Below are 19,179 nucleotides of genomic sequence, written 5' to 3'. Positions count from 1 at the left end.
GGGCATTTCAGGAGCTTGACAAACAGGTAGGTCATTTCAGGAGCTTGACCAATAGGTAGGTCATTTCAGGAGGTTGACAAACAGGTATGTCATTTCAGGAGCTTGACAAACATGTAGGTCATTTCAGGAGCTTGACCAATAGGTAGGTCATTTCAGGAGCTTGACAAACAGGTAGGGCATTTCAGGAGCTTGACAAACAGGTAGGGCATTTCAGCCTGGGTATTAACAACAACTTCAGATTTCAATGATTTGTTTTGTGTAGTAGACAAAAAAAATGTTATTTCATATGATTATTCAGAAATATTTATAGTATGAAAGGTTTGCACTTTTATTACTTAAAAACTAATCCTAGAGTTTATTTGATTTTACACTGGAATATTGCAATTTTAAAAACTAAAAAAAAAATTGTGGAAGGTAAGGATTATTTTTATGTTATGTTGGTGAATACACATGTATGTACAAATCAACAGTTAACCTCAGTTTGGTAGAATTCCCAACCATTGGCTATTACAAGCTACTTGTGTGGTTGCCAAGCTTACATATGTGATTTATTTAGGCTCACTTCATGATTAAAACAAGTTGTTTATGTAGAAACCATTTGAAAAATGTCTTGTCACAAAAAAAAACTGTTCTCCTCAGTGCCCTATGTTTTTTATTTCAGGCTTTTACTTTTAAGTTTGTAGAAATAGGAAAAATTCTGTTCACAACAGCAGTACTGAAAAGTACCCCTTCCCATCAGGTAAAGTCTAGTTATTATTGCTTCATAGTAGCAGAGAGAAATACTGTGAAAGCAGTTCTATTCATGGGTACCAGTATTCATGGTTTAGGGGAAAATTGTCAGTTAGTACATTCTTGAATTTGTGGATTCGACAACTGTATCATACAATTGATTTAGAATTTTCCTTTACATTGGGAACCTAATTTCATGGTTTACCTAACCCAGAAAAACCACGAAAACTGGTACACCACAAACAATATTACTTTAACAGTAGTACACTATTTTCTGTCTGTATGTTGACCTGTGTTTTATGAAAGTTTGATATCACAAAATATTAAGACAAATCCAATTTTATGAGGCTTAGCTTGAATAATTTTTATTTTTGAGACTTTACAGTATTGATAATTATATCTTGAATTTTGTGCAGAAATGATGCTAAGACATTTTGATTATACTGTTGAATAACATCAGTGGGTCATTTCTATAAATCATATGTATTTTTAATTTTAAATGGTTATATAACTTTGGCTGGAGCTTCATTTTTGTGTAGATAAAATCCACAGATTGTTTCTGGGAAACACCTTGATTTTAGCTGAATAGGATATTCAGTTTTTTTTTCTACATGATATTGAAATATATATTTTGGAAATAATAAGGAAGTGTCAGAAGCATGAAAGTTTTTTTTTTAGAAAATACTTTTTTAGCAACAACATTCTGGCCAAGACAGTATCACATGATGTATAAAATCCTATTCGGATTATATTTCTATTTTAATGAATTCTAGCTACAAAACCATGTCTCCTTCCTGCACGAGGAGTTCCTGAAACTACCATCATTCCCCAGAAAGGCTTTAGAAGCAGAGTTTGGTCTATATGGTGGAAATTGGGGACAGGTTAGTATTAATCAAATAATCTGCCTATTGAAATAAAACCACAGTTTATGGTAATTTTGAATTCTCTTCTATAAACTTCATATACAAGAACAACTACTTCCTATATAAAAACCAGTCAGGATATTATCATACGTCCACTCATATTGGAACCACCTTGTCTGTCTATCCCAATTTTTTTGTTACAATTATATATACTTCTAATGGATAATTGATTCATAGGGGTGATTTTTTCCACTTTTTAGCGGAATTCTGCTATATCAAATCTGGATTTTACCATTACGATTCTTGTTTTACTGTATATTTACTTCTGATTTTGCCAATTTCTGCTTTGTTTGTTGACCTCGTAAAATCATTCCTGGATTTAAAATATTGTATATGGCTTTATATAGATGAGGTATTTATTGTAAGAGATTTTAATTGCTGTCTAAGATTATCTTCTTGTATAAATTGGGGTATACCTCGTACAACATTGTATGCCTTAGAATGACAACGCATGCAACTTCAGATTTATTCATTAGACGAAATAAAAGTCTGCATTGATATCAGGACATAGTTTGTTTTGTTTGAGAAACTTAATATACCTGATGAAAGAAATACAAAATTGATTTCTTACTTCTCTAGTAGTAATGGTAATGGAAATATCTGTATATTGAATTCTTTTATGATTTCAGGAATTATATGGAATGGACACACTGCACAAATATTCCTGGGTGAAGGTAAGAATTGTTAAACATGTATTGTTAGAAAGACTTCAGTGAAGTTATTGATAAATACAGAATAATGGCAATTCCAGACAGACAATATCACAATGTACCCAATAGAATGAGATTTGATTTTCTGTTCAGATGTCAAAAAACTGGCATTATTCTGTTTATTGGGGATATTACAGTCAGTATGAAATAACATTGCTATTGGAAATTACTGATATTTTTCAGTATCAACAGTAGCCTGTCCTGAGATAGAAATTTTCAAGCAATAGGAACAATCGAAAAAATGATAAAGTTGCTGATATGACTTCTTCTCATTTTACTTGGTTGCATACAGGTTTATTTGTTAAAAGGTTGCAGATTTGTAGATTTAATCAGAGCATTGAATTATTGCCTTTGGTACACATTTTGAATGGGATAAAACAGTTAATGCAAAGTTGCAGGGGTTAAATGTATCTGACCTTTTTCCATCGTGATGTTGCTGTCTGGATTCAGTCTTAATTTTTTACATATTTCTGTTGAACGGTTGGTAAACATAAAAGGTTGAATTGTGATTGATTTTCATAGAAATCCTTTGGGAGGGACCATTTTTGGAGACTGAATGTCTGATATGAAAGTAAGAGTATGTGAGCATGCTCATGAAGGCTTTTTTTATTCTATATCTACAGTTGATGACAACAATGTTTACATCTATGACCAGTACATTTGCCTGGACTCAGGATCTACAACTGTTTCTTAACGTCATCAATGGTTGTGTCATACTTCACTGCGAGGACTCAGCAATGTTAAGATTCTGTATGACCTCCCTTATTAATACATGTATACACTTCAAGTATATCTTCTCCATGAATGGGTAAGTAGAAAATCTACGTCAGAATAACCATGTTCTGATATGAGACGGTAACTTGTAAATAATAAAAAAGAGAAGAAAAAGTGATGACATTAAACTAAAACTGAAGAGAAAAGCAAACATGCATTTTTTTCTTTTGCCTAGTTGGTCAGGGATGATTTTTTCCATTTTTTTTTTTGTGGAATTCCGCTGATTGAAATCCAGATTTTACCGTTACGATTCTTTTTTTTTGTTTATTTGTTTCTGATTTTACCAATTTCCATTTTGTTTGATGACCTCATAAAATCATCCCTAGTTGGTACACCTATCACAGCAGTTGATAAAGGATTTGAAATCAAAATTATCTACATTAATTAGAGCAGTAGAATTGTGAAGGCATTGAACTAAAATGAAAGTTGAGGAAACTTGTCTTTTGATAGTAAATTTAGAGCATTATATACAAGGCCATATATTTTAAGAGTACTTTCTTACATCAATGATTGTAGTATGATCAAGTTGATAACATGACATTACAGATTTAGCTATGTAATGCCAACACTGTTGAAGACATTCAGTAACAACCAACCAAACCCTGTATTGTGTTCTGCTATACAGTTTGTATGTAAGACATTCTACATCTTACACAGGAAACCATTCATTTTGCAGGTTAGTTATTACATGTATCGTTCTACAGGTTAGTTGTTACATGTAAATGTAAAAAAAAGTCAGTAAATAGAATGTAGTAACAGATTTATTCGACAGTATAAGATTAATAATAAGCTATTAATTATACCCCCTTTTATTAGAGTGGGATTTATATTGCAATCACAATGTTTATCTGTCCATCTATTGCACATTTATGCAACATATTTCTCAGGTTCTGTTAGAGGGATACTTAGATACTTGGTATATTACTCTTGCATGATGACTTGTACAGTGTCTCCCCTTTTTCAGGTTCATTTGCTCACCTTGTCACTCCATTCATCCGTTTGTCCCTCTATTACATTTTTATGCAACAAATTTCTTAGCCTCTGCTGGAGTGAATGTCTCTTCTTCCCAGGTTTGACAGAAAGGGTTGAATTGAATATTCTTAGCATGATGTACCATCTTGTTGTAGTCCTTTATGTTCTTTAATTGTTGCATTTGACAAGATGTCCCTGTAAGAATCAGGCAGTAGGTGAAACATGGTAAGACAAAACCCATCATTTTGATAGTAAAATTTGACTATTTGCACCATCAGAATCAAGGAAAACAGACAAGATTTTCTATATCATACTGGACCATTGAGTTACAATATCAATGAAAAGTACTGAAAATGAACATTTCAAGAGCAGATAACTCTGTAAAAAATCTTGTTTTTAGCTCACCTCGCCAAAGGCCATGTGAGCTATTGCCATCACTTGGCATCCGTTGTCGTCATCGTCCGTCATCGTCGTTAACAATTATACAAAACTCTTCTCCTCTGAAACTACTTGACTAATTAGAACCAAACTTCGTATGAATGTTCCTTGAGGTATCCTGCATAGAACTTTTGTGGGGATTTTTGATTCGTCAAAAAACATGGCAGCCATTACTAAAAATAGAACATAGTGGTTAGACAGTAGTTTTTTGCATATATCTCCAAAATTGTTAGGTCTAGCTGAATTCTGACAGGGTACAAGTGTTCAGTATGATGAGATCTATCTCTGGTCAAATTTTGGTTTTAATCCGTTTAGCCATGTTGGAGTTATTGCCCTTTTTGAACGATTTTTGCTATTTTTAATGTTATTTCTATCCAAAATCTTCTCCTCTAACACTACTTGACCAATTGAAACCAAACTTGGTATGAATGTTTCTTGGGGTATCCTGCATAGAACTGGTGTGTGGATTGTTGATTCGTCAAAAAACATTGCCACCGTTACTAAAAATAGAACATACAGGTCAGGCAGTAGTTTTTTGCATATATCTCCTAAACCGTTAGGTTTATCCAAATTCTTTCAATAGCTGAAATAATCCATATTATTAGGACTACAAAAGTCTTCAGACTCCTTGTAAGAGTTATTGCCCTTGAAAGGGGAAAAATGACTTTTTTTTATAGTTTTTAGTCAATATCTTGAAAACTATGATAGATTAAATGAAACTTTCAATTGTTGAAAAGATCTTGTGATAGTCCTTCTAAAGACTTCTTTAGTCAAAATTGTTGGACAACTTCTTGTTCAATTTATTGCCTTTAAGAGGCAAAATTCAAGAAGGTGAGAGATTCAGGCTCCTGGGAGCCTCTTGTTCTAAGATTCTATAGAAAAAATTCTGAGCAAATCCAATGATGCAGAGATCAGATAATATTTTTGTTTTGTTTTTGTTTTTGATCATTCAGAATCAAAATACCTTATGTTGCTGGTTCATCACTGAAACTTCCCTACTATTTCTGAATACTACCCAAAAATATAGTCCAAATGTATTCCTTTTATAAATATCATTCATTACCTCTTTTATTACCAATAAATATGTTTCTTGTATTCATTCTGCTAAAAATATTCTATTATTTCTGCAAATAAAATTAAGTTCTAGTCTGCATATTAACTGAAGATATGAGGGTCTCTTTTTCAGCCTTGGAAGATATTTAGTAATAAATTTGCATTCAGGGAATTAAGTTCTTCCAGTAATGTATAAAGAAGGATAAAATGTGTTAAGAATGTTCCATTTAACACACTAAACTGATAAATTTTCCATCCTATCATTAATATTTTACCATTAATAAACAGGAAGTGAGGAGCAGTGATTTTAATAGTATGGGCGGGAAAATTCAAATTTATAAAAGTATCTAGTTTTTTAAAATCTTCTGTTCATCAAGGATATTATTTTCTTAAGCTGAAATTAGTTTTATTTTAGTATCATTACAATGCAGGATGAATACTCTGCTAATATAGCTTTTGAATGTAAATGTACAAAAAAAGCAGTTCTTTATAATATGTAAAATACAAATGTATGATCACAGATTTATTTTACATCAGGTAATCTTTGAAATTTTGTTCATGCTACAAGTTCACAAGAATCAAAAACCTCCAGTGCTAACAGCACTTTGATTAAATAGGGAAAGCTTCCTTGAGTGGGGGTTTTAACATGCATGTTTCTGATTTTTCCCATTTTGCCTGATTCTTACAAACACTTACACTTTAGTGATGATGACATATACATCCCTTTGTTTATTTACAGATGTTTGGTAGTATTGTGCCACTGTTGGATGAAACTTCATCTGAATCTAGTATTGTGGATTGTAGAAAGGTAAGGATGGTTTCATGTCTTTTCACCATATGTACATATACTGTTGTTGTCAGATAGCTTCATTTTGCTATTATTAAACAGATTACTGTAAACATATTAATTTTCACTGATTTTGCTAAATGAACATATTCGTGAGTATCAATTTTCCCAGTATCAAAAGATGGTTAGGGATATATAGTGTTAACAAATCCATTTTGCGGGTACTATTTTTCACGGTTTTCTGTGCACCGTGAAGATAACGAAAATTAGAACACTGTAAAATTAATATGTATACAGTACTAAGAAGTTATGTGAGAATGTCATTAATCAACTGTTTTAGAGGGTATTTTCGGAATTAGAAATAAAAAAATTACAATATACCGCTCATTTTGTTCTGATCCAATCACAAACTAGGTGTAAAAATGTTATATAAATCAAAGGAATCCATTTATGATATAGGGCCCATATTCTTTATATTCTTTATTTTTTATTTGTATTTTATTTGTATGTAGTTCCTTTTTTAACCTTTTAAAATTGGCCTTTGTACACTTATTCATTATTCTCATTTATGATATAACGTGCAGGAAATAGGATCAAGTAAGTACTGTAGTAAAATATCTTCATTTTGATTACAGATCCAGCCAGATGCTTTGTTCCAGTTATTACTAGCCCTTGGGAAGGAATGTCCTGATAGTCTTAATGTCTTAGATCTAATTAAAGGAGATAAACCACTCAGAGCTTTGGTATATATTATAGATTAAATTTGTTTAGTGTGCTTACAGAAATAGTTTTTGTTTTAAAGCATAACAGAATTTCTGGCATTTTTTCTATAATAATGTGGAAATATTTTACTTAGCTAATTATTACTTCATTTTTTATGTTCTAAAACTGTAAATACATGTGTTTTTTAACATCAGTTAAAATGCCTCAGGACAACTTCACATGACCCAGTTACAGTACACATGTACCAGTCCCTGAAAAAAATGTAGTGGTATCTTTCACTAGGTTTTGGCTCAAAGTATTTGAAATTAGTTTAGACATTATTTTTAGACCAAAATTTGCCATCCATTAGAAACATTTAGGAATCACTGTTTACATACATATTTTTTCCTACTCCCACATGAATGTTTGTATACAGGTAATTGTTATTCAAATTATGACAGGATTTTTGCTATGAGAATGATTCTGACAGATTGGAGATGACAGAAGTTGTCAATATGTGTGTCACTGTTATAGCCTATGCCCCAGACTCCTTCAGGAGTGTTCAGATGTTGGTAAGCTTAATTTTTGGAAATTTAAACAAAACAAGATGTTTTTTGTTTCACTTTTTGATGTACTATAAATGTAATAATTTGTGGGGTAAATATTTTTTTTTGCATTGGATAAATAATACGAAATAATTACCATTAAAATTGATTTTCAACACTAGAAATTGCATTTCATTTTTCAAATCCCTGAAAATTGTACCCTGGAATTTGTTCACTCGACAGAATTGATGAAAATAAATATCTTTACTGTATCACTATGATCATAAACTTATTTCAGAAAATCTTAGACGTTTTGATTCCTCGGTATCTTGAGCATCTGAAGAAGGACACAAACCAAAGAGACAATCCTACAGCAGCTAGAGCAGAAATCAGTATTATCAACAATGTCGCAGTTGCCATCAGGGCTCTATTGTGTTGTAGTGAATATTTTACTAGGTTGGTTTAGTATTATTTGTATATTGTTTATGATAACAGAAATATCAAAATAAGCAGCTTAAGGAGGTAGACCTAGGGTAAAGAACACAACTCTTAAAAATCATTGGAACATTTGTATTCACCATTTTACATCAATCTCATCTAAGCATTGAAGTAACTTGGATTGATTTCATTCTGTTTCAAATGAAAACCTTATAGGCTTTGGTGAAATTGAATATGATACAAGCATATCACTGATTTCAAGAGTTATGTCCCTTACCCTAGGTCTACCTCCTTACAAGATCAACTTGAAAATCTTTGGTACTGTTGTGGTTACACTCTACCATCTTAGATTATAGAGTACTTAATTAGTGTACGTAGTTTAGTTAACTTATCTCATTTTACTCTTAATAGGAAGCTACTGCTCTAGCTGTATAACAGTGTGAAAAAAAACAAAGTACAGTTGTACTTTCTTTAAATGTCACCCCTAACATTCAAAAACACTATTATAAAGTCATTTTCCCCCACCTCTATAAAGTCATTTTCCCTCACCTCTATATTAAAGTCATTATCCCTCACCTCTATAAAGTCATTTTCCCTCACCCTCACTGTAATATCATTTTATATTAAACCTAAAAAAGTTCCAAGTACAAAAAATTTGGTAAGCCAACTGAAAAACCAATTGTTATATTATCTAGGGCTGGTGGTAGTGTGGACCTGTTCTTTATCTTAAACCTGAAAAGGTTGTTGTCTTTTTCCTAAGATGTCCTTTGTACACAGGTTTGACTGTATGATTGTACTTGTCAGTTTTTCTGAATGTCTGTTTTATTGATAGGAATATGAGCTTGCCTCAGAGACAATTGGACATGGAGAAATCATCAGCCAAAGCACAGAGTAACCATTCTCCTCTTGGAGGCACCAGTTACTATGACGATAGAGAGGACTCTCATGCTAGGTAATTATGAAAATCTAAGGGTTCAAAAAACCTCTGAGGAGTATCAGTTACTAAGTATAGCAAGTAAGTTTTGTCTATGTCAATTTTCAAGATTTGTTCTATGATGAAAGGTTTTTGAACTTGGTGAATTGTATGCTCTTATGTAGAAAGGGTAAGTTATAATGTAGTTGTCATATGCAAGATGCGAACCATGAAAGATAATTTGTATGTGTGTGTGCGTTTGAAGGTGTCATGTTTTAGGATTTTGTTTTCATTTTGTTTTCAATTATTATTATTATTATACCCCCACTCATCACATCGTCTGTGTCCATCCATCCGTCAGTCCTTTACACTTTTTTTATTATTACATTGTGTCATTATTTTTCATCAATTGAAGTGTAATGTATTGTGTTTTATGTGACATGTCATTTTCAAAACCCCAGTCAGGTTGTGTTTGTGGGAGGTCGTCTCCCAACACCCTAGTAGGATTGTGGTTATAGGAGGAACAACACCCCAGTCAGGTTGTAGTTGTGGGAAGAACAACACCTCAGTCAGGTTGTAGTTGTGGGAGGAACAACAACCCAGTCAGGTTGTGGTTGTGAGAGGTCATCTCCCAACACCCCAGTAAGATTGTGGTTGTGGGAGGAACAACACCCAAGTCAGATTGTGGTTGTGGGAGGAACAACACCTCAGTCAGGTTGTGGTTGTGGGAAGAACAACACCCAAGTCTGGTTGTAGTTGTGGGAGGAACAACACCTCAGTCAGATTGTAGTTGTGGGAGGAACAACACACCAGTCAGGTTGTTGTTGTGGGAGGAACAACACCCCAGTCTGGTTGTAGTTGTGGGAAGAACAACAACCCAGTCAGGTTGTGGTTGTGGGAGGAACAACAACCCAGTCAGGTTGTGGTTGTGAGAGGAAGAACACCCCAGTCAGATTGTATTTGTGGGAGGAACAACACCCTAGTCAGGTTGTGGTTGTGGGAGGAACAACACACCAGTCTGGTTGTAGTTGTGGGAAGAACAACACCTCAGTCAGGTTATAGTTGTGGGAGGAACAACAACCCAGTCAGGTTGTGGTTATGAGAGGAAGAACACCCCAGTCAGGTTGTAGTTGTAGGAGGAACAACAACCCAGTCAGATTGTAGTTGTGGGAGGAACAACAACCCAGTCAGATTGTGGTTGTGAGAGGAACAACATCCCAGTCAGATTGTGATTGTTGAAGGAACAACACCCCAGTCAGATTGTGGTTGTGGGAGGTCACCTCCCAACACCTCAGTAAGATTGTGGTTGTGGGAGGAACAACACCCAAGTCAGATTGTGGTTGTGGGAGGAACAACACCTCAGTCAGGTTGTGGTTGTGGGAAGAACAACACCCAAGTCTGGTTGTAGTTGTGGGAGGAACAACACCTCAGTCAGATTGTAGTTGTGGGAGGAACAACACACCAGTCAGGTTGTTGTTGTGGGAGGAACAACACCCCAGTCTGGTTGTAGTTGTGGGAAGAACAACAACCCAGTCAGGTTGTGGTTGTGGGAGGAACAACAACCCAGTCAGGTTGTGGTTGTGAGAGGAAGAACACCCCAGTCAGATTGTATTTGTGGGAGGAACAACACCCTAGTCAGGTTGTGGTTGTGGGAGGAACAACACACCAGTCTGGTTGTAGTTGTGGGAAGAACAACACCTCAGTCAGGTTATAGTTGTGGGAGGAACAACAACCCAGTCAGGTTGTGGTTATGAGAGGAAGAACACCCCAGTCAGGTTGTAGTTGTGGGAGGAACAACACCCCAGTCAGGTTGTGGTTGTGAGAGGAACAACATCCCAGTCAGATTGTGATTGTTGAAGGAACAACACCCCAGTCAGATTGTGGTTGTGGGAGGTCACCTCCCAACACCTCAGTCATATTGTGGTTGTGGTACAAACCACACCCTAGCAGGTTGTGGTTGTGGGAGGAACAACACCCCAGTCAGGTTGTGGTTGTGGGAGATCACCTCCCAATACCCTAGTCAGATTGTGGTTGTGAGAAGAACAACACCCCAGTCTGATTGTAGTTGTGGGAAGAGCAACACCTCAGTCAGGTTGTAGTTGTGGGAGGAACAACAGCCCAGTCAGGTTGTGGTTGTGGGAAGAACAGCACCCTGGTTAGATTGTGGTTGTGGGAGGATTATAAAATCCTAGCTGTACAGAAACAAAACAAAAAAAGATGGCTAGCCATAATAATAACATAAATTAACTTTCAATTTTTTTAGTCGGCACATGGAGGAAGGTAGGAAGAAGACCTATGTTCATGACTTTGATGACACCAGTATGAAGAATGATTTCCGTAAACCAAGGGACATTTTATTGAGTGTCATATCAGGGTTTTACTCTGCCTGTCAGAATAGACTGAAGGAATTACGGAGAATGGTTGGTGATCCTACCTTTAGACCTCCAGATCTCCTCGATTTCAAGTCACATAATGTAAGTATGAAATTACAGTTATCCTAATTGAATTGTCGTCAATTTTTTTTCATATTTCAAATGCTGGTATCATTAAATGCATTCATGTCTGAAATCAGTTTGAATTCTTCATTGGAAGTTACAGTAGTAACAACTGACCTTTAAGGTAGATCTAATCTATTACACAGGACATTATATTCCGTCAACTTGCAAAATTATACTGAAGTATGTATTTTCAATGAGGAAATAGTGTTTGAAAAGATTCAAACAAATTGTCCTTAAATTATTCAATGGATTTTTGTATGGTGAATTTTATAAAGCCTCATTCAAGGGGGAGATATTGGTGGGAAAATGCTCTATAGAGGTATAATGGAAATATTTGGTTTTTTTTTTATAATTTTATTAGAAAAAAAGCTTGGTATCCCCCAATTTTCTTTTTAAATTTGAGATAATGTCAGATAAGTGTTCTTTATACGAATTTTTAAGAAATTTTATCTACCAGTTTTTTAATAGTGAAATTGAAAAATTTCTTACAGAATCTGTATAAAATGTTGTAAAAAATAGCCTATAATTAGGCTCAATTATCTTGAAATTAAGTTCCAGGACCTATATATTTTTATTTTAAAATTTTACAGTAATGTTTGTTCAAGGTCATCTTCAAGAAAAATTAAGAAAATCTATCCACTAAAAGTATTGGGTACGATCTACATTTATTGATGGTACATTACAAAAACTGTAACAAGCAACAAAGCAAAACTACCAATCATAGAACTTCAGTATGCTGTACACGTTCTAAGGGATAAGTAATATTCACACTTAGAAGTTTTGTCGTGTTATACAAGGAAAGAAGCTTTAGTGTTTTATGGGCTTGAATTTTGTGATACTGCCAATTTAAAAGTCATGCCCAAAAATATTCTTTCTTAATGGATCTTTCTAATACTTATTTGCTGTTGATTTTTTACATTTTTCTTTTATTTGTAGAGACTAGCAGAGATTGCCCACACATTACTGAAGCTGGCACCGTATGATGCAGCCACTCTAGGATGTTGTGGATTGCAGAGGTACGTATCTATTATGCTAAGGGTGTTGTGGATTACAGACATACGTATCTATTTTGGTAGGTGTGTTGTGGATTACAGAGGTATGTATCTATTATGGTAAGGGTGTTGTGGATTACCACATGTCATGCAGTTACTATGGAATGCCTTACAAGATTTTTATAATGTTTTGTAAAGTTTATCTGAAGACCATCCCACTTTTTTATGATTTCCCTGTTTTTAAGTGTAAATGTTTGCTAGAATCAAGCGAAATGAGAAAAATCAGAAACATGCATGTCAATCTGACATCATAATTTCACTCAAGGATGCTTTCTGTATTTGAAAAGACCATTATTTAGTCTTTTGACAGAGTTATCTGCCCTTGAAATGTTCATTTTCAGTGCATTTCAATGAAATTATAAATCAGTGGTCTAGCATGATATGGAAAATCTTGTCTGTTTTCCTTGATTCTGATGGTGCTAATAGTCAAATGACACTGTCAAAATTATGGGGTTTTTTCATACCATATTTCACCTACTGCCTGATTCTTATTGGCACTGACACTTAATTTCAAATTTAGAGGAATGACTTTATTAAGTTCTTTAGTAGATCTGTGAACATATTATCTGTCTAAATCAGACTTGAATGTTGAATCTAAGAATGTCTAAAAGTGGTTGTGTTTTGACACTGTATTCTGTACTTTCTAACATGGATACCTAGGAGTCACCGTGTGGATATGTCTGTCCATCGGTGTGCCTTATAAAAATGCAACACCTACTAAACCTCTGAATGGATTCCAAAATAACTTAATGCAAAGGTTGGATATCAAACATGTATCACAGCAAAAATAACAACCCAGGATTATTTACCTTTCAGGTATATGTTGGATGTGTTACCTATAACAGACTGGAAACAAGAAGCAGTGAGACCGGGATTGAACCTTATCTTAAGGAGACTTGACAGACTGTTTAATAAAATATCCAAAAAGTCCTCCCTCAGAGTAAATATTAACTTTTATGCCATAAAATAATTAAGATCAAGATTTTTTCTATTCTCATTGAAAGTCTCATAAAGTATGTTTCTATGGAGAAATGAAATTGATTAAATACTAATTGAATGTTTGTAGAGGTGATAAATAGGAGTCGCCATGTTGGTATGTCTGTTGTTAGGTTTACTGTGTAGGTATGTCTGTTGTTAGGTTTACCATGTAGGTATGTCTGTTATTAGGTTCACCATGTTGGTATGTCTGTTGTTAGGTTTACTGTGTAGGTATGTCTGTTGTTAGGTTTACCATGTAGGTATGTCTGTTATTAGGTTCACCATGTAGGTATGTCTGTTATTAGGTTCACCATGTTGGTATGTCTGTTATTAGGTTCACCATGTAGGTATGTCTTTTGTTAGTTTTACCATGTTGGTATGTCTGTTGTTAGGTTTACCATGTTGGTATGTCTGTTGTTAGGTTTACCGTGTAGGTATGTCTGTTGTTCGGTTCACCATGTAGGTATGTCTGTTGTTCGGTTCACCATGTAGGTATGTCCGTTATTAGGTTCACCATGTTGGTATGTCTGTTGTTAGGTTCACCATGTTGGAATGTCTGTTGTTAGGTTCACCATGTAGGTATGTCTGTTATTAGGTTCACCATGTTGGTATGTCTGTTGTTAGGTTCACCATGTTGGTATGTCTGTTATTAGGTTCACCTTGTAGGTATGTCTGTTGTTAGGTTTTACCATGTAGGTATGTCTGTTGATAGGTTTACCGTGTAGGTATGTCTGTTGTTAGGTTCACCATGTAGGTATGTCTTTTGTTAGGTTCACCATGTTGGTATGTCTGTTATTAGGTTCACCGTGTTGGTATGTCTGTTGTTAGGTTTACCATGTAGGTATGTCTGTTGTTAGGTTCACCGTGTAGGTATGTCTGTTGTTATGTTTACCATGTTGGTATTTCTGTTGTTAGGTTTACCATGTAGGTATGTCTTTTGTTAGGTTCACCATGTTGGTATGTCTGTTATTAGGTTCACCGTGTTGGTATGTCTGTTGTTAGGTTTACCATGTAGGTATGTCTGTTGTTAGGTTCACCGTGTAGGTATGTCTGTTGTTAGGTTCACCATGTAGGTATGTCTGTTATTAGGTTCACCATGTTGGTATGTCGGTTATTAGGTTCACCATGTAGGTATGTCTTTTGTTAGTTTTACCATGTTGGTATGTCTGTTGTTAGGTTTACCGTGTAGGTATGTCTGTTGTTAGGTTCACCATGTAGGTATGTCTGTTATTAGGTTCACCATGTAGGTATGTCTGTTATTAGGTTCACCATGTTGGTATGTCTGTTGTTAGGTTTTACCACGTAGGTATGTCTGTTGTTAGGTTTACCATGTTGGTATGTCTGTTGTTAGGTTCACCATGTTGGTATGTCTGTTGTTAGGTTCACCATGTTGGTATGTCTGTTGTTCGGTTCACCATGTAGGTATGTCCGTTATTAGGTTCACCATGTTGGTATGTCTGTTGTTAGGTTCACCATGTTGGAATGTCTGTTGTTAGGTTCACCATGTAGGTATGTCTGTTATTAGGTTCACCATGTTGGTATGTCTGTTGTTAGGTTCACCATGTTGGTATGTCTGTTATTAGGTTCACCTTGTAGGTATGTCTGTTGTTAGGTTTTACCATGTAGGTATGTCTGTTGATAGGTTTACCGTGTAGGTATGTCTGTTGTTAGGTTCACCATGTAGGTATGTCTTTTGTTAGGTTCACCATGTTGGTATGTCTGTTATTAGGTTCACCGTGTTGGTATGTCTGTTGTTAGGTTTACCATGTAGGTATGTCTGTTGTTAGGTTCACCGTGTAGGTATGTCTGTTGTTATGTTTACCATGTTGGTATTTCTGTTGTTAGGTTCGCCATGTTGGTATGTCTGTTGTTAGGTTCGCCGTGTAGGTATGTCTGTTGTTAGGTTCACCGTGTAGGTATGTTTGTTGTTAGGTTTACCATGTAGGTATGTCTGTTGTTAGGTTCACCATGTTGGTATGTCTGTTGTTAGGTTTACCGTGTAGGTATGTCTGTTGTTAGGTTTACCGTGTAGGTATGTCTGTTGTTAGATTCACCATGTAGGTATGTCTGTTGTTAGGTTTACCGTGTTGGTATGACTATTGTCAGGTTTACCATGTAGGTATGTCTGTTGTTAGGTTGACCATGTAGGTATGTCTGTTGTTAGGTTCGCTGTGTTGGTATGTCTGTTTTTAGGTTCACCATGTAGGTATGTCTGTTGTTAGGTTTACCGTGTAGGTATGTCTGTTGTTAGGTTCGCTGTGTTGGGATTCTGTTTTTAGGTTTGCTGTGTCAGTATATCTGTTGTTAGGTTTGCTGTGTTGGTATGTCTGTTGTTAGGTTCACGGTGTTGATATGTCTGTTGTTAGGTTCGCCGTGTTGGTATGTCTGTTGTTAGGTTTACCATATAGGTATGTCTGTTGTTAGGTTCACCGTGTAGGTATGTCTGTTGATAGGTTCACCGTGTAAGTATGTCTGTTGATAGGTTTACCGTGTAGGTATGTCTGTTGTTAGGTTCACCATGTTGGTATGTCTGTTGTTAGGTATGCCCACATCACTGCCATACCAGGTAAACCCTTTTATGGAATTTAAGAAAACTTTCTACTTAAGTTGGGTATCATACTTGTTTGTACAAGTGCATGAAGGCAGATATTATTTTTTGTCAGAGATGCTTGCAAGGGGAGATTATACAGCTACGAGTAAAATTGGAAGTTCACTCACAGCTTCAGTTTACAAAATGCTGGTAGGTGCTACCTTAATTTGGAATCCTTGTTTCAGGTAGTTTTACAACTGATATAGCCATTAAGAAATATGCAGTCATTTGCAGGTATTTTTTTATACCCTGCTTCATGGTTGTATTAAAACAAAATTGCTTTATTACTTGTATTGCTTAATCAAAGTAGGCTGAATTTGGTTATTTTGTGTTGTTTACATACATTGTATTTGTAAATTTCCTACTATTATTATTATAGAGGCAAGCTGAATGGGATGCTGCAGCCAATTTATTGAAAGGTAAGTATTATAAAATGTTCTACATGTTGTTTTTAAAGGCTTTGTGTGTATTCACGATTATATATATGTATTTAGATATTCATTATAACATTATTTTTCATAAAACTAAATAGTAGCTACTTGTATTAAATTTTGATTTATTGAATTTTTACACTGTAACTTTTGACTGTAATTGGTTCAATCTCCCTATTTTTATGCTCTAGCAATAGTTGCATTTTTTTAAGTTGTGGGAAAAGTTGTTTTCTGTAATCTGAGAATTAAAATCAAGGAAATGAGTATTTATTGTAAAGATTATGGAGTCTGTAATCCTTTGTTTCCGTGTTGATTTTAGGTGTCTTTCTAACACTGAGGAAATTTCAGTACATAGCACACCTCCCGCACCTTAAGGTATTTGAATGCTGCATGGTGTGTTACCCTGTAGATAAAAAAAAAACCAATAGTTTTCCTGTCATGGTCTTGTCAAAACTTCAATCAAAGTACCTTTTCACAAACTGCTTTGTCAAATTTATTATTTTGTTGGCTCTGGTCTATCGGGATATGTACTGTTTCAGTCTTGCAACCTTCAATGTTGTTTGAAATGAACCTGCATGGTTTTGATTTTGTAAGTTTCACAATCATAATTAAAAGAATAATAAACTTTTTAAATAAACAGGCAGAAAGACAATAATGATAGGTTTAAATTGTCGAAGTCTGGTCTATTTTTCAGTGCTTTTAACACTTAAAATATGACTGCATGAAAATTGAATTATTTGATGTTTTAAACACTTTCATGTTTGAATTAGACAAATCAGTTGGTAAGTTATTGATGGCTTGGAGTAAAGCCATTTTATATTATATTGCCAGTAAATAGAGCAGTTTTGTATATATATATATATATATTATAGTCATAGGCCATTCAGAGTTAACTTCTTGGTTCTCCAGGCACTTTTGTGAAAACCAATGAGGGAGGGAGGCTTTTTTTACCTTTTTATTTCCCTAAAAATGATGAAGGCAATTTTAACATTGGTTTTATTAAAATGGACAATGAGGAAGCATCAAAAGAGCCAAGACAGGGACTGATAAACAAGAAATTATTTTTTGTTGGCCTTAGTTCATGAAAAAAAATCTTTTAACAGCTGCATTTTAATAAGTAAAGGTATATTGGACTATGTCACATGCATGCTCTTGAATCTTCCTGGTCTTGATAGCTGACTCTATGAATCATGCATGAAAGTGGATATATGTGATATGTATGATTTTAAAATAGTAAACAGTGGAATATCTCCACTCAACAAGTAGGTGGTGTATTGGAATCAGTCCATCCATCTGTCTTAACTTCATCACAGTGGTCTTAACTCACAATGGATGGATTGATATATGGCTTTATATAGAGAAGACATAATGGTTGTAACTAATTTTGGTTGATATCAACTTTATGTATGAATGGGGGTTAATATAGCATGCATACAAGTTCATGCTTTAGAAAGTAGCATAATGACATCATATTGAATGAAATAATCTAAATCCCAAAATGACAGTCTCTAATTTTTATTGTTGAAAATTACGAATGTGCAGTCATAGTTAGCTTTTAAGTACAGGTTTATCTTAAGAGTCATGCAGAGGATAATTAGTCAGTATCTTTCATCAAACTTCATTTGTGTAAATCACTGTAAATGCAACAACCATGTCCTATAAATGACTTTAGAATCTTCAAAGGTAAAGAGGGAGATGTCTCCCCTTTGGCCAAATAAAATTATACACCTGTTTCTTGTTACATGTCAGAAAAAAAAATTGGTAGGTCAGGATTTTTTAAAAAATTTTATCTACTTATTTTTTTCTAAAATTGCATAGGAAACAACTTCAAAAACATCTTATTAACTACCTGGACTTTGTAGAAACTGAAAATTGACTACCATCTTTAAAATGTCAGGTTGTTAGGTGGTACATTTTGTTGTTTGTTAACTTGAAAATAAGTTAATGAGGTGATCAGGGGGTCAGTTGGGTAACAGGAAACAGAGGTATATTTTTTTGCCTTATAGGTATTTGATAGGAAGTGTGACTTTCTGAAAGGTTAAAGGCTTTTAAGATAGTTAACAAAAAAAATAAGCTTACCATAATATTCTTGGTTTGCATTATACTTAGGTAAACCTGTAATTTAAAATGGCCTGAAAATACCACATGTATCTGGATGATTTTCCTCTATGTTCAGTATGTTAAATGTTGAGTTGCCAGTACATATAAATAACTCACTGAAATTAAAGTTCAACTATAGGAACTTTTTTTACTGTTAATTATGAAATTATTGTGTGTGCTTGTTATTGCAATTTTGTCAAATTCGCCTAAATGCCCTTAACTTTTGTGATATTGAGGGAATTTAAATTTCAAAATTTTATCATTTCCATCATCCATTTTTTTTTGGGTTATAGTAACCCTCACAGATTTTGCAATAATAAATTATTGCATTTTTTTCAGAGTATATTTTAATCCCTTATTATTGATTTTTCTAGAAAAGTCCCCCCTTTCTTCTCAGATAGAATCTCATAAAACATCTGACATATCTAATTACAGTCCCTTTTCCTGTCACTGTATAAAAAAAATGTGAACAATTACATTTTTTTTATTCCACCATTTTCATCTTATGTCCATTGGAAGATAAAATTGCTTTGATACTTTTTACAG

General features: G+C 34.4%; 1 protein-coding gene across 4 annotated transcripts in view; it reads left to right on the top strand.

Moving 5' to 3' along the window:
- The window catches only part of LOC148612979 (protein unc-80 homolog), a 66,401-nt gene that overhangs the window by 35,773 nt on the left and 11,449 nt on the right, over positions 1 to 19,179 (top strand). For 3 of the 4 annotated variants that reach the window (XM_088594924.1, XM_088594923.1, XM_088594922.1), the window contains 15 exons: positions 662 to 739; positions 1,503 to 1,610; positions 2,282 to 2,326; positions 2,986 to 3,170; positions 3,683 to 3,812; positions 6,339 to 6,407; positions 7,022 to 7,129; positions 7,550 to 7,660; positions 7,932 to 8,089; positions 8,904 to 9,023; positions 11,248 to 11,458; positions 12,419 to 12,498; positions 13,351 to 13,474; positions 16,482 to 16,521; positions 16,853 to 16,908. In XM_088594924.1, the coding sequence (XP_088451050.1) occupies positions 662 to 739; positions 1,503 to 1,610; positions 2,282 to 2,326; positions 2,986 to 3,170; positions 3,683 to 3,812; positions 6,339 to 6,407; positions 7,022 to 7,129; positions 7,550 to 7,660; positions 7,932 to 8,089; positions 8,904 to 9,023; positions 11,248 to 11,458; positions 12,419 to 12,498; positions 13,351 to 13,474; positions 16,482 to 16,521; positions 16,853 to 16,908 (1,623 nt within the window). Of the gene's footprint in view, positions 1 to 661; positions 740 to 1,502; positions 1,611 to 2,281; positions 2,327 to 2,985; positions 3,171 to 3,682; positions 3,813 to 6,338; positions 6,408 to 7,021; positions 7,130 to 7,549; positions 7,661 to 7,931; positions 8,090 to 8,903; positions 9,024 to 11,247; positions 11,459 to 12,418; positions 12,499 to 13,350; positions 13,475 to 16,481; positions 16,522 to 16,852; positions 16,909 to 17,303; positions 19,166 to 19,179 lie in introns of those variants that run through there. The other variant, XM_088594925.1, reaches the window with a different exon arrangement.

Source organism: Perna viridis, chromosome 7, assembly GCF_037379345.1.
Source record: "Perna viridis isolate PV_CMFRI_1.1 ecotype Kerala chromosome 7, ASM3737934v1, whole genome shotgun sequence".
Taxonomy (NCBI): domain Eukaryota; kingdom Metazoa; phylum Mollusca; class Bivalvia; order Mytilida; family Mytilidae; genus Perna; species Perna viridis.
Note: the sequence above shows the minus strand (reverse complement) of the source record. Positions and strands in the feature narration are given on the sequence as shown.